Raw genomic sequence first — 14,241 nt, forward strand, 5'->3', positions numbered from 1 at the left:
TCTTTTAATTAAGAGCCAAAAGCATATACTGTAACTCAATAGTTCTCCCTGACTGTGACATCGGGGAAATGAGAGTCATGTGACACTTTACTGAAAAATTACATTGTCTGTAAAGACAAATGAATAACAAGAATACTAACAAAGTCAGCCAGCCATTTTCTGAAACAAATAGGAAATCCTAATCATTAAATATCTGAATGGATTTTGTTTTACCCTGAAATACCAAACCAAAGCCTACTGGTCCTGAGATGACCTTTCTTTAATCCCTCCACAAAATAAATATATTTTCTAATATAATTTTTGCACCTGAGCAGCCCATCCATTTCCCCCACTACTGGAACTTCCAACAATTGTTTTTGGATGGTTAATTGTAAATAGAAACACTCAAGATATTATTTGAACCTAATCATTTCTAGCATTTCCTTTAAAAAGTGAATACATGCAATCATTAAACAATGTCCTGTTTGTTTACTTATCAGATGTCTGGACAATTGAGATTACAATCATCCTAATATTACCTATGCTGTAAAGCAACAATTCAACTTTGGATTCAGGAAATTTAGACTTGCTTTCATTTTTCAACAGCAATTCCCATAGAAACTTTAAAGTCTCAAGTGGCAGAAATGCTTCTATTAACTTTCCACCTTTATAATATGGTATCTTTCATATTTCTTTTCTAATGAGTGAAGTGATAACTTTTCATAAATATTACTCCTGTTAAATTTCAATTATACTGTCTTTCCACTGTCATGATTAATTTACTTATAAGAAAATTATTAATATTGCACAATACATTGTCATAGGAAGGGGATATTTTCACAAGTATTTAGGACAAATTGCTATGTCTCATCTCTGTACATTTAGCTATCCTCTGGAAACAATCAATCTCATTGCTTTAGCCCACATGTCAGCACTTATATGCATAGTTTGTTATGTCAAACAAAATCATAAAATGCTAATTATTTATCTCACACTCCTGTCAAAATCAGTATTACTCAATCCTCTGAATTTATCAGACTTCTTTCAATTTGGTGCACAGTAATTGTGAGAAAAATTATGACCAAGAGAACAAGATCTCAAATAATGCACTGGCAAGTTACAATACTCTGAAATGCAACCAATGGACTAAGGAAACAGTGGAAACTTAAAAGTTATATTATGCTCCAGATGCAGTTTCCAGTGGTATAACATTTCAGTCTAAAAGGATAAATCAGAAGGTAATTCAAAATTAGATTACTGCTTTAGTTTTTTTTAAAAGGCATTCCAACTCTTATGAGAAATAATCTATGGAATCTATAGACGAAAAGATGCCACCATAGGTGAATAGGCAAGTGATATGAGCAGATCCAAAAGAGAAAGAAAATTATGCTAAAGCTATATTAAATAGATTATTTTTATTTATATCTCTAAATCCTCTAAACTGGGACCAATTTTCATAAACTTCATTTAAAATATTTAGATATGAATTGCTCCATTCAGAAAGATGACACACATACCTTTCTTGTTTTAACGCATATTCTAACATTTTTATTCTTCTTACTAAGTCTTTCTTCAAGTTTTCTTGACCCTTTCTTTCTCCTTGCAAAAATGCTATCCGTGCCTGAAAATATAAAACAGGAAAATTACATTAAATATTTATTCATGTCTCATATACAGTATCATTTCTGGGGCAATCCTATTACATGTAAGTTATACAGACTAAAATGGGGGTTATTCCCAAATAATTCCCACTGGACCTGGTGATCAGCAGGCAAGGTCTTTCTCTCAGTTTTACCATTTCCCAAGGCTTGGCTTCTGAAGATGTAAGAGGGCCTTCCTTGGCTACTTCAGACACCCCTTCCTTCCTTGGCAGGCTAAGAATTTGTTATGGCAGATCTTCAGTAACTGATGCCTAATGGCAAATGATACAGGACTCGGTATGCTAAGTCTGTTGTATTTGTAATAGAAATTGTGACATGCGTTCTAAGTTGTTTTAAACTATTTTAATTTTAGTTAAATTATATACGGTACTGCAATAATTGTATTTTACTTATAGCAGCCAGACCCCAATTGGTTCTGTGCAGCATAAATAATTAATAACGCAATTGAGCCTGCCTACACTGCTTGAAAGCCACTGTGCTACTTGGCTTCTTCTGGTCAGGGAAGCAGCTGCGTGCTCAACTGTGCGATAAAAAGCAAATCATGATGGAAAATTGACCACAAGATTTACCATTAAGTGTACAGCTTTATCAACAGGATTTTAGCTACTGTTTTTTTTAAAAAAAACTATATTATAAGCAGGGTAGATTTGATCTGAATTTAAATTTAAATATATATAATAAATATATATTTATATAAATAGTGATTTAAATCATTTTTAAAAAATCATTGATTTTTATCCACCCTGGTTATAAGTCACCCTAGATCCCAGTTTTGGAAGCAGTATAGAAATATAATAATGAAATACAGAAATATAAAATGCAACACATATATTTTCTCCCTTGCAATTTTCAAGGCTTATGTTCTAAAACTATACAGAAGTGGGCTGGAACATACTGCTGTATTTTATGAAATAGATTAAACACATAGTTATGTTTCATAAAGCAACTTCTCAATCAAAGCAAAAAAGACCTGTTAAACATTCTTATTAAATAGCATAAAAGAAATGTGCACACTTACTTTCCACACCTCAGAATATAGTAGAAAATGTTGTCCCTATTATCTTTTGTCTTACTGGGATTGTCTTTTATCCCATGATCTGTCCCCCTCTTTATATGATTTAAAAAGACTGTGGAGGCAAAACATTTCTGGTGGGAATGTCAACAGTTCTTGTGATGAAGCATCATTTTTGAACATTCCCTTCAATGGAAGTTTTGAAAATGGAGCCTTCTGACTATTATACCTCTCTTGAAGGACCCCCAAAAGACATTTCCGGGAACCCCTCAGTACCACATGGGATGCATAAAAGGAAGATATGGATCCATGGAACCAGGATGGAGCACCTCATGCACAATGCTCTGTGCAGCTGTTATCATTCACCCATGTGTGAATTTAATTAAATTGGTGCTTCAGTTCTCATAAAAACAGTGGCATTAAAATCAAAGCGCAACAAAGTCCACCAACAGAAAAAGACCAAAGGGGGTTTCGTGCCCAATGTTCCCCCCCTCTTTAGTGACATACTAGGCTCCCCCCCCCCCCCCCGGGCTACCAGACAGAGAAGAGCAGCTCTCCTTAATTAAATTGCTTAGTTCATACAGCAAAACAAATGCAGATTTTAAAACCACAGTACAACTTTTACAGCAGCTAACATTCTCTTTTACTTTTCTGTATTAGACTGCAATGTCCACTAAAGGCCAATTCGAAAGCTAAAAACAAAACATCGCAGACAGTATTTCAGATATCCCTGAATATTTGAAAGCAACAGTGAGCTTTAGGTACCACTCCATTCAAAGCACAAAAATTAGTGCTGTGATGATTTGTGTTTTTATGTGTATTAGAATGGGATATGTAGTCCTAAGATTGTCCCAATAGCATCCATTTTGATTTAAAGTCTGTTCTGTAGTAGGAAAGTTTTACATGCTGTTTCAGAGAAGCTTCGCTCTCTGGTTATCTCGTTGCTAAGCTGAGTAGAGAGCAGAGACTTTCGTAGTCAAAATAATTCTGCCACAAAGTATGATAACAACTGAAGCTCCATGAGAAAGTTAGGCGGAACAACAAGACCCAGGAGGGGGTGTTCCTTAAGAAGCATTCTGGGAAGAAGAAGGAAGTTAGTAAGGAGTTGGAAAAAGATGGAGTTGGTCTGAGAAAGGGCAGACACGTGCTTTTCCCATAATGGACTATTTTTCCTACCTTGGACTGATGGAGGTCAACTGGTTTTCATCTAGCATCAGGCTATGAAGACCCAAGACACGTGAGATGGACTATGTTACCCTTTATATTAGTTAGCATAGTTTCATTTCTTTATTTTTCCAGCTGGAGTGGGGGGAGTGGAGTATTCCGTTGGTCTTGAGTGAAAATGTACCTACTAAACTATATTACTATCAACTGAATTCTTTTCTAAGCAATTCTTTTCAATAAAGCAGTAATGAATAAATCTGCATGTATTAGTTCTTGCACAGACTGGCTGTATGTCTAATTGGCCATGTGTATTCGCTACCGAAGATTTAGAGCCAGATTATTCTGAGTATAACTCAAGGATGTGTCTGTGTGTGTTGCTTTCTTAATAAGGAGATTGGCTTTTTGAGGAAGAAATTTAGACAGAACCTGGCTGAGATCTAAGTGGCTCGGCTCAGCAGTTAGAGGTTTGTCTGGATTTCGTACTCATCCCAGTTTCCGGCACCCCCATAAATCTTCTTGGAGATAAGGGGCTGCTTACAAGTGCCACCTGAGCCTGTAAGGTTCTCTTCCTCCCACTGTGAATACATTTATAACTACAACACATGTGGGTTGTGATAAGGAGAATAGAAAAAGAGCAATGCAATGACAGCCAGCCTACCTATCTGTCATTGTGAGGAGGAACAGTACTAAACTGTGATCTGTTCTAACAAGGTATTCATAAGCATCTATGTGATGCAACGGATTATTAACCTTAGTCTATACCAGGAAAGAATTTTCATCATACAACATTGGTACATTAAAAAGGGAATAATCTAGAATGAAAATAATAAATTAGAAAGCATCAAACTAATATGGCATATTTTTGCCTCTGGCAAGCAATTTTCCATTATAAAACTTTTTAAAAGCATTCTGTCCATAAAGATGCTCCGCTTATAGTGCAAATTATCTATGATGTTTAAGGCAGCTATATTTCAAATACAATATTACACAACTATCATTTGACTTGTTGTATACTTCCACAATTAAAAATTAACCAAAGCTTCAAAATCAATGTTAAAGTAACAATTACCTGTTCAATGTCATTCAGGCATGGAGGTAAAGACATTATCAACATTCCCACTTAAAACAGTAACAACACTGATAATATTTTTCCTTTGGCATATCAAGTAACATTTATATTCTACTCTTAAAATATTACTTCCAAGAGACTTTGGGGGCATTTGGGGTAATTTTTACACTTCCAAATGTTTTCTTTTAAATTAAAAAGTAAATAAAATGAGCAATCTCCAAGTGCCATCTTCAACTGTCCTGCTCAGTTCTACAGGGAGTCAATCCACTTCATATTTGGTCCTCCTTTTTCCTGCAGCACCCAACATTTCCCAGAATTATTGTCTTTTTGAGAAAACCCTGCCTTCTCATGATGTACCCAAAATAGGACAACCTCAGTTTCAACATTTTGTCTTCCAGACATAGGTTCCAGCTTGATTTGGTCTAGAACCCACATGTTTGTTTTTCTGGTAGTCCAGGGTACCTAGCTACAAAGCTCTTCTTCGGCACCATATTTTAAACTGACCATTTGTTTTCCTGTCAGCTTCTTTACTGTCCAACTTTCACCTGAATATAGTGATCAGAAATATAGCGTGGATGACGTTGGGCCTTGGACTCCAGTTATACAACCTTATACATGAGGATCTTTTCTAATTCCTTGCTGCCTTTCATGTCTGTCTTCTTCTGATTTCTTTACTGCTGTCTCCGTTTGGCTTGATGACTGAACCAAAGTATACAGATTCTTTAACAATTTCAATTTCTTCATTGTCAACAGTAAAGTTGTGTAATTCTTCTGTAGTTATGATTTTTGTCTTCTTAATTTTCATCTGCAGTTCTGCTTTGACACCTTTCACTAAAAGTCATTTCAACTCATTGTTGCTTTCTGCATGTATTCAATTATGGATTTTCTTTCACCAATTTTCACTCCTCCTTCATTTGAATCTAGTCTGGCTTTCCATATGATATGTTCTCTACCCAGAGTGGGCAGATACAGAGATAAAATGCACCCTTGTCTGATATTGTTGCCTATAGGAAACCATTCTGTTTTTCTGTTTTTTGCTTTAACAATAGCTTCTTGTCCACAGTACAGGTCATGTATCTGGACAATGAAAGACTGAGACACACCCGTTTCTTTCAGAACCCATAGTTTTTCATGATCCACAAATCAAAGGCTTTGCTGCAGTCTATAAAGCACTGATTGATATTCTTCTGTTTCTTTGATGTGTCCCAGTAGCCAGTGGATATTTGCACTTTCACAGGTGGGCTTGGTGGGGACACAGAAGGTCTTCTCTGTTGCTGCTCCTAGACTTTGGATATGCCTCCCACACACATATATGAGGCAAAAACATTTGTGGCCACATGTAAATCAAATCGCTTGCAGTTCTTACAGCCCTGGAGGCAATGCTGTTCAAATAACTGCATCAATAGGCAATGGAACAGGGCTTTTCCTGTCTTGATTGCCAGTTTCCAACTCAAGAGCTTTGTTAGTAAAACTGTTAAAAAATAAAGAAAATAAACAGGAGTGTTGCCCAGGAGAAACTTTTAGTTTAAAAAAAAGTCCTGGAGAGATGGGGAAGTGTGGGCTTGCACTGTGTAGTGTGTACATTTGCTCATGAGGTAAGAGGCCAGAAGTAAAGTGAGTTGTATGTACACACGTCTTCCCTTTCTGCATCGGTTCAAGCAATCTCTCTCTATCCTCTCTCTTTTTGTGCTTAAAAGCACAAACCTTTGTCTGAGGGGTCTGTTTGCTAGAATGGTTGCAGGAATTGTGTTTTGTTTTTGTGTGTGTGTGTTTTGTATTCTGTGGCTCCTAGGGTTTGTGTACTTTGACCTCTCTTTTGTTTTAAAAGGTGTTTTAAAATGTGTTGCTTTAAAATGTATTGGTTTAAAATGTGTTTTATACTCCAAGGTCTCCCCCCCATTGTCTTCTCTCTCTCTCTATCCTCTCTCTTTTTGTGCTTAAAAACTTTGTCTGAGGGGTCTATGTGCCCCAGTTATGACCTTCTTTCTTTCCGCTTTTCCCCACTGTTCCCTCCCTCCCTCCTTTCCTGCCCTTTTTTAACCTAAGCCATCTTTCCAGTGAGAAGAAAAGCTCACTAGAAAAAGCAGTAGGAAAAGAGGATGACTATACATGAGATGAATTGACTCAATAAAGAAAGCCATAGTCTTCTGTTTGCAAGACCTTTTGTTTGGTGTTGCAATCAAAGCAGGACCAGGTGCAGAGAGACTCAGATTCAGATTTGGGAAATAAACTATGATACTCTTGCCTGCTTTGGGGATGAGAAAGAGAAACACAATTGCTACACACTTCGGACATCTAGTCTCAGATGTGTCTGTTGTCTTTTACTAGGTGTTAGCTGTTAGCAAGACTCTGCTAAATATTCCAGTTCTGCCCAGTTCAATATAGAAGGTTTCTTTTTTCATGGCTTTATGAAAGAGTCAGTATCCCTCTGTCTCTGTCTCTGTCTCTGTCTCTGTCTCTCTCTCTCTCTCTCTCTCACACACACACACACACACATAGTGGAGATTAATTCTGGAAGTTTTTTTTTCATGGTTTTATGAAAGTGAGTCTCTCTCTGTCTCTCTCTCTCTGTCTATCACGCACACACCCTAAATTTTGTATAATCAGTTGCTTCAGTTCAGTATGTCCCCGTTTCCTCTCATTACATGTAAACAAGCTGGAGGAGTCCACCCATCCCTCCACCCCTATTGCTTTATCCATCCGCCCCTCTCTTGCATCTTCCTTCCCACCTTCACTGGAGTCTTTATTTATTTATTTATTATTAGATTTCTATCCTGCTCCTTTAGACAGAGTCTACTCCTTCCCTCCTGCTTGCAGTCATGTCCGGCGGAAGTAGTAATTCACAAGCCAGATTGACTGCTGCGGCAGGAAACACTAAAACAGTGTTATCTACGATCTCCAAAAGAGATCCAAGTGCCACAACCAAGGAAGGTAGCAGGGATAGGTTGCTTACAATCATGCAGTTTCTGAGGTTTGTTTTGAGGGGGGGGGGGGAAGCAATCTGGCAACTGATGGCTCATGTGCCCACAGAGAGGTCTCTGCATGCCACCTGTGGCACGCATGCCATAGGTTCACCATCGCTGTGTTATGAGGTCTTGGAAGTCTCACTGTCCTTGCTTACTTCCCAAATAAGTTATCTAACAAAGGAAGCAAGTTACAACAGCTTCTGTGTTATGACTAAGCTGAAAACCAGGATAAAATCTGTATCATCTAAGACAACCTGTTGCATGAATGAAAACAGATAATCACAGTAAACTAGAGTCAGTGTTTCTATCAACACATCTGAGAAAATTATTGTGCATGCCCTATGAACCTGAAATCTAAGTGTTCTTTTTAAATAAAATATATTGGAGTGAGCCTTCTCTTATTCCACTAAGAGTAATAAGAATCAGCCCTTATTGTCTTGTGTGTCTTCCTCAGTATTACAAGCCTGAATAACTGATACAAGTTTATACCAGGTAATCGTAAACTAATACACAAGGTTGGGAATACACTGGATGTGATATTTTAGTAATCTAAGCATGAATGTGCCAATTACTGGTTACAAAACTTTAAGACTAGAGTACCAAATAGTCAAAATATTGTAATGATATACTTTCTACTCATACTTTTATAGACTCTTACTTTTTACTAGTCTATAAAATATAAACAGTAAAATAAGTTAAAATAAGCAACAATAGCAAAGCATTTTAGCAAAAGAAGAAACAAGTGTTTATCCATTTATTTCACGTCCTACAGTAAAACTATCAATTTTTCATGTGTATAATACTTTTTATACACCCATTTTAGCAAATACCATACACTCAGTATGGTTTAAAAAAAAAGTCCAAAATGCTGGATTTAAAACACCAGAATGGCTTGGATCTAGGTCCCCTTCTTCAAGGAGAAAGAACAGAATCAATTTGTTCACAGAACTGCTCTTTTTGTTCACAGAAAGAATGGGGAATCCTTGGAATCCCCTCTACAACTATGCATGCCTCTTCAGAGATTTCCCCAATTCTCTGGAGCAGATTTTCAAGCAGTGCCAGTTGCTCAGGTATAACTGATATGAGTATTCTCCCTTCTGTTCTCAAGAGCCAAATTCACTGTTAGTGAAAAATCAATTTTTTTTCTTGGAGAACTGCAGTTCATTTTTTTCAATAAAATCATTTAAATGGAACTTGCTCATGAAGGCTGACAAAAACTAAGCAGAGAGAGGGAAGAAAAATGAGTACAACAATAATACATATTGAATTTGTGTCCCACTTTTCCTCCAGTAAGCTTAAACAGCTTTACTGAAAGACCATGTTCACTGTATTTATTTATTACAGTCAAGTGACCAGTTCGTAAACATATTACTGTATATGGCTAAACTATATAAAATACAAATAAAAGTGTGTACAACAGACCATGTTGACTAGACTCTTCTTTCAAAAGTACTTCTATATCAGCTGGACATCATGGCCTAAATTCAGCTGTTAGTTCAGAGTAGAATAAACCCACTGGATTATTGGAACTTAACATAAGATTTGACTTACCAAGTTTCCACTGATTCAGTCAGTCTGTTCTAGCCAAGACTAACAACTGGATTTGGGCCAATGAGAACAGCTACCTGCTGGCTGAATTTGCTCCCCAACTCATTTTACTGTGTTTCCCCGAAAATAAGACAGGGTCTTAAATTCATTTTTGCTTATTTTCAGGGGATGTTTCATTTTTTCAAAAATCTACATTTATTCAAGTACAGTCATGTCATTTTCTTCTGGTTGCTGCACAATGGTGAAGGGTGGGGTTTCACTTAACTGGCGCTTATTTTTGGGGTAGGACTTATATTATGAGCATCCTGAAAAATCATACTAGGGCTTATTTTCAGGTTAGGTCTTATTTTGGGGGAAACAGAGTAGATGGTCTTGTAGATATGCTATTTGGTTAGGACAGAAATGCAGAAGCACAGATACTTCCATATTTAAAGACTGCATGTGACCCGTATCAGAACTTCCTGTATCTATATTATACAAACTGATACTACACATCAAGTGGTTAACTCACTCTCCCTTAAGTTAAACTGATACCTCTATCTCTAATTTCCTCCCCATTCTTTTTAAAATGCTGATTATCAATGAAAGAATAGTAGAGAATAGCAGCAACAACAGGGAAGAAAAAAAAGAATAAAGAATACTACATAGAAGCAGAACAGATCAAGTGTCTTTTCTCTAAAGGCTGCAAATGGCTTTCTTATAGAGCATTATTTAAATGAGCTACTTGCCTCAAAAGAAGTTGGATGGCAACTGGACTGAATCAAAGCCCCTGAATAGAAGCAATTATTTTATAGAATGGTATGTGAGATATTCAGACATAAGTCACAACACAGGGTAAGATACAGAACTGAGCAAATCCTAATTTCAAAGGCTTTATAATTATCTTTAGTGTTTGTTTCATAATTTGTTAAACCAAAATTGGGAAAAAGATTTAATTCTTTTAAAAATATTTCTGACACACACTCAACCACAGCTGTCACAAAACATTGAGATGCATGCCACTGCTACCATAGATTTTGTACTGAGCTCTTCAATCAATAATTGTATGAATCGGCAAAAGAGAAGATATTCCTTTCTCTTCTAAAATCTACCACTTGATGTTTTGAAGATTTTTTCCCTTAGTGACAATCCAAAAAGTAGTGCAACCTTGTTCTTCTTTAGACACAGATTTCTTACTTTCCGTTTCCCCCCATATGAATAATTGTATCCCAAGTTCACCTTTTAAAAAACAAAACCGATTGTGTCTCTCCCTTCTCAGGCTACCACATCTATAGAGCTAAGAACAATAGAACATAGATACTGTATAAGCTTTAGGAAAACGGAGTTTGGGAAAATCACCATCATTATCCAACTTAATCTGCAGAAATACTGCACTGACCAGAAGGTTGAACTCAATGGCCTTGCAGGCCTCTTTCACATCCATTATTCTATGATTCTATGAATACTGTTTCAAATGTGAACATGACCAAAATGCATCCATAAGGTTCTCTGAACTAAATTTTATCTTAATCCAAAAGCAAATGCTGTATCTCTATTTGATTTACACACTTCAATAATGCAGGCAAACAAACTGAAATACTAGCATGCTATTCCTGTGGTCTCGCAGTCAAGCACTGGCACTAATAATAGCAACATAAATTGGTCTGACTATGGTCTCACATGAGATTTCATTCTGAGCAGTACATCTAGTGCAGTAAGAGCCTTTCCAGCTCTCAACTTAATTAATGGCCAATATATGAATCTAACCATAATTAATAAATATAGATCACTTCAATTTGATCATGCAACCCAATCTGTCACCTCTAGATACTGTCAGACTAAAGCTCTTCGCATTCCCCACTACTAGCAATGTTATTTAGTTATCAAAGTTGCAATTTAACAAAATATGGGTTACAAATTGCCCATGCTGCTGAAATCCATCTACAGTGGTGCCTCGCATAACGTTTTTAATTGGTTAAAAAAAAAAAACCTTATGCGAAAAAAACTTTATGCGAAACACCATTTCCCATAGGAATGCATTGGAAACCGGTTAATCCGTTCCAATAGGCACGGATTGGCGTCCTTAAGCGAAAAAACCCATAGGAAACATTGTTAAACGATACAATGTTTCCTCCATTGGAATGTATTGAAGCCGACTCAATACATTTCAATGGCTTTGCGAAGTCAATTTTTGCAAATTTAAGTGTGTCATGAAAGGGTCAAAAATGGTTTTAAATGCTTGGATTAGCTTCTGCACCCTCTAAAACGGATGCAAAAGTTAATTTGGCTTTGATCTGACTTTTCGTTAATTTATGGTGAATTTTTTCCCCCCAACTTTTGACAGCTGTCAAAATCTGACAACTCCATTGTTTCCTATGGGGGAGAAAAAAATTCACAAAAAATTAACGAAAAGTCAGATCAACGCCAAATTAAGTATGCACACATTTTAGAAGGTGCACTAACGATTCCAAGCATTTAAAACCGTTTTTCAACATGTTAAGACACTTTTGTAATTGAAAAAATGAACAAAGTGAAATGAAAAAAGTGAAGCAGGGGACCTAAAACCAAAAACGTTAAGTGAAGCATGGTCCCAAAATCGCTATGTGAAAATTGCCCATAGGGAAAAACGTTATACGAAGCACAATCTGACTCTGAAAAAATAAACGTTAAGTGAAAAAAACATTAAACGAAGCAAACGTTATGCGAGGCACCACTGTATATGGTAATACTGTACACTTTTTTCAATCACCATTTTTATCTTAAGCAAATAAAGTAACCTCTTTTAACCACATAGGATCTGTAACAGTGTAAAACTTACTTGTTCTGTGACATGTTCCACTTTGAATACTGACAACTAAAATGGACACTGTACTCCAGATGTTGTTCTACATATACCTTGAATAAGAGTTAACAGTATCCTAAACCATATTAAAACCATTTTGCCGGAAATGTCAAGATTCATAGTCATGAATTGTTCATGTATGTAGCACTTGATAAATGTATCACTCTGTGATTCCATACATTAGATAGGCTTTAGAAATATTGCTTCAACTTGCAGCCGGAGCTTCGAGTTGTGATCAAAAGAGGCAGGGAATTCAAATTAGAGGACTAACTGTTGGACGCCGAAGAGCTTCTTTGTAGCTCTTTTCACCCCAACGGTTAGAGTGTGTGCATTGGAGGAGGCTTGGAACTGCCTGGAGCTGCTTTCTGCTTCTGGTAAGTACATTTGATGGGTGTCGTTAGTACATTTACAGGGTTTTGCAGGGTGGGTTTGGGCTGGGGGGGCTATGTTTCTGTGCTGTGATTTTTTTTGTTTTTGTGTGTTTATTTTTTTCAGCCCCAGCAACTTCAGATGGGACTTGCTGTATTTATTTTTGGTTTTTTTTTAAAAGCCCCAATGACGGAGCTTGCTGTGTGCTTTAGTTTTTTGTTTTTTGTTTTTTTGCCAGTACGGATTAACCACGTTCCAATGCATTTCAATGGGAAATGGTGCTTCAACTTATGACCATTTCGAGTTACGTCCATCTTCTGGAACGGATTATGGTCGGACGTCGAGGCACCACTGTAGTGTGAATTCACTAACTGGGTGGCATATAAATTAAACATTGTGTAGCTAACATGTAGAGATAAAATTAGTCCAGAAAACTATAGTTACAAATTTATAATGTATTGATACTTTGGTTTAAGGCCAAATATATACAGTGGTGCCTCGCACAACGAGTGCCTCACACAACGATGAATTCACACAACGATGCCTTTTTCTGTTAAATTTGCTGCCTCACACAGCGATGTTTCCTATGGGGGATTTTCACACAACGATCTCCCTTTTCGCTCCTGTAAAAGTGTCTTACAATGTTTGGACGCTGTTTTAAATGATTGCAATGGTTAGTCCACCTCCTGAAACCTATGCAAACTGATTTTGGTGTTGTTCTGACACTTCGTTAATTTATGATGATTTTTTGAATTTTCTCCATTGGAAACCATTGGATGGTCTGTCTAATGGTTTCCAATGGAAAAAACAAAAAATCATCATAAATTAACGAAGTGTCAGAACAACACCAAAATCAGTTTGCATAGGTTTCAGGAGGTGGACTAACCATTGCAATCATTTAAAACAGCTTCCAAACATTGTAAGACACTTTTACAGGAGCGGAAAGGGAGATCGGGAAAGGGCTCTTTGATCTCCGTTTGCCTTTTAAAGTTCTTCCCGATCTCCCTTTTCGCTCCTGTAAAAGTGTCTTACAATGTTTGGAAGCTGTTTTAAATGATTGCAATGGTTAGTCCACCTCCTGAAACCTACGCAAACTGATTTTGGTGTTGTTCTGACACTTCGTTAATTTATGATGATTTTTTGTTTTTTCCATTGGAAACCATTAGACAGACCATCCAATGGTTTCCAATGGAGAAAATTCAAAAAATCATCATAAATTAACGAAGTGTCAGAACAACACCAAAATCAGTTTGCATAGGTTTCAGGAGGTGGACTAACCATTGCAATCATTTAAAACAGCGTCCAAACATTGTAAGACACTTTTACAGGAGCGAAAAAGGACTTCGCAAAGGCATTGAAATGTATTGAGTCGGCTTCAATACATTCCAATATAGGAAACATTGTTTCACTCAACGATGTTTCCTATGGGGATTTTCACTGAACGATGGCAATCCGTTCCAATTGGAACGGATTAACCGGTTTTCAATGCATTCCTATGAGAAATGGTGTTTCACAGAACGATGTTTCACACAACGTTGATTTTTTTGGAACCAATTAACATCGTTGTGTGAGGCACCACTGTACTTTCGTTCATCTTCAGAATAAAGGCCAACATGAAAATTCTTGATGTACAAGCCCTTTCATTAGTGGAA

The 14,241-nt window shown here is 36.8% G+C and overlaps 1 protein-coding gene across 4 annotated transcripts in view; it reads right to left on the bottom strand.

Moving 5' to 3' along the window:
• Positions 1-14,241, bottom strand: part of STRN3 (striatin 3) — a 59,194-nt gene that overhangs the window by 36,183 nt on the left and 8,770 nt on the right. For all 4 annotated transcript variants that reach the window (XM_020788449.3, XM_072986334.2, XM_072986332.2 and 1 more), the window contains exon 2: positions 1,497-1,600. In XM_020788449.3, the coding sequence (XP_020644108.3) occupies positions 1,497-1,600 (104 nt within the window). The remainder of the gene's footprint in view (positions 1-1,496; positions 1,601-14,241) is intronic.

Source organism: Pogona vitticeps, chromosome 1 (genome assembly GCF_051106095.1).
Source record: "Pogona vitticeps strain Pit_001003342236 chromosome 1, PviZW2.1, whole genome shotgun sequence".
Lineage (NCBI taxonomy): Eukaryota > Metazoa > Chordata > Lepidosauria > Squamata > Agamidae > Pogona > Pogona vitticeps.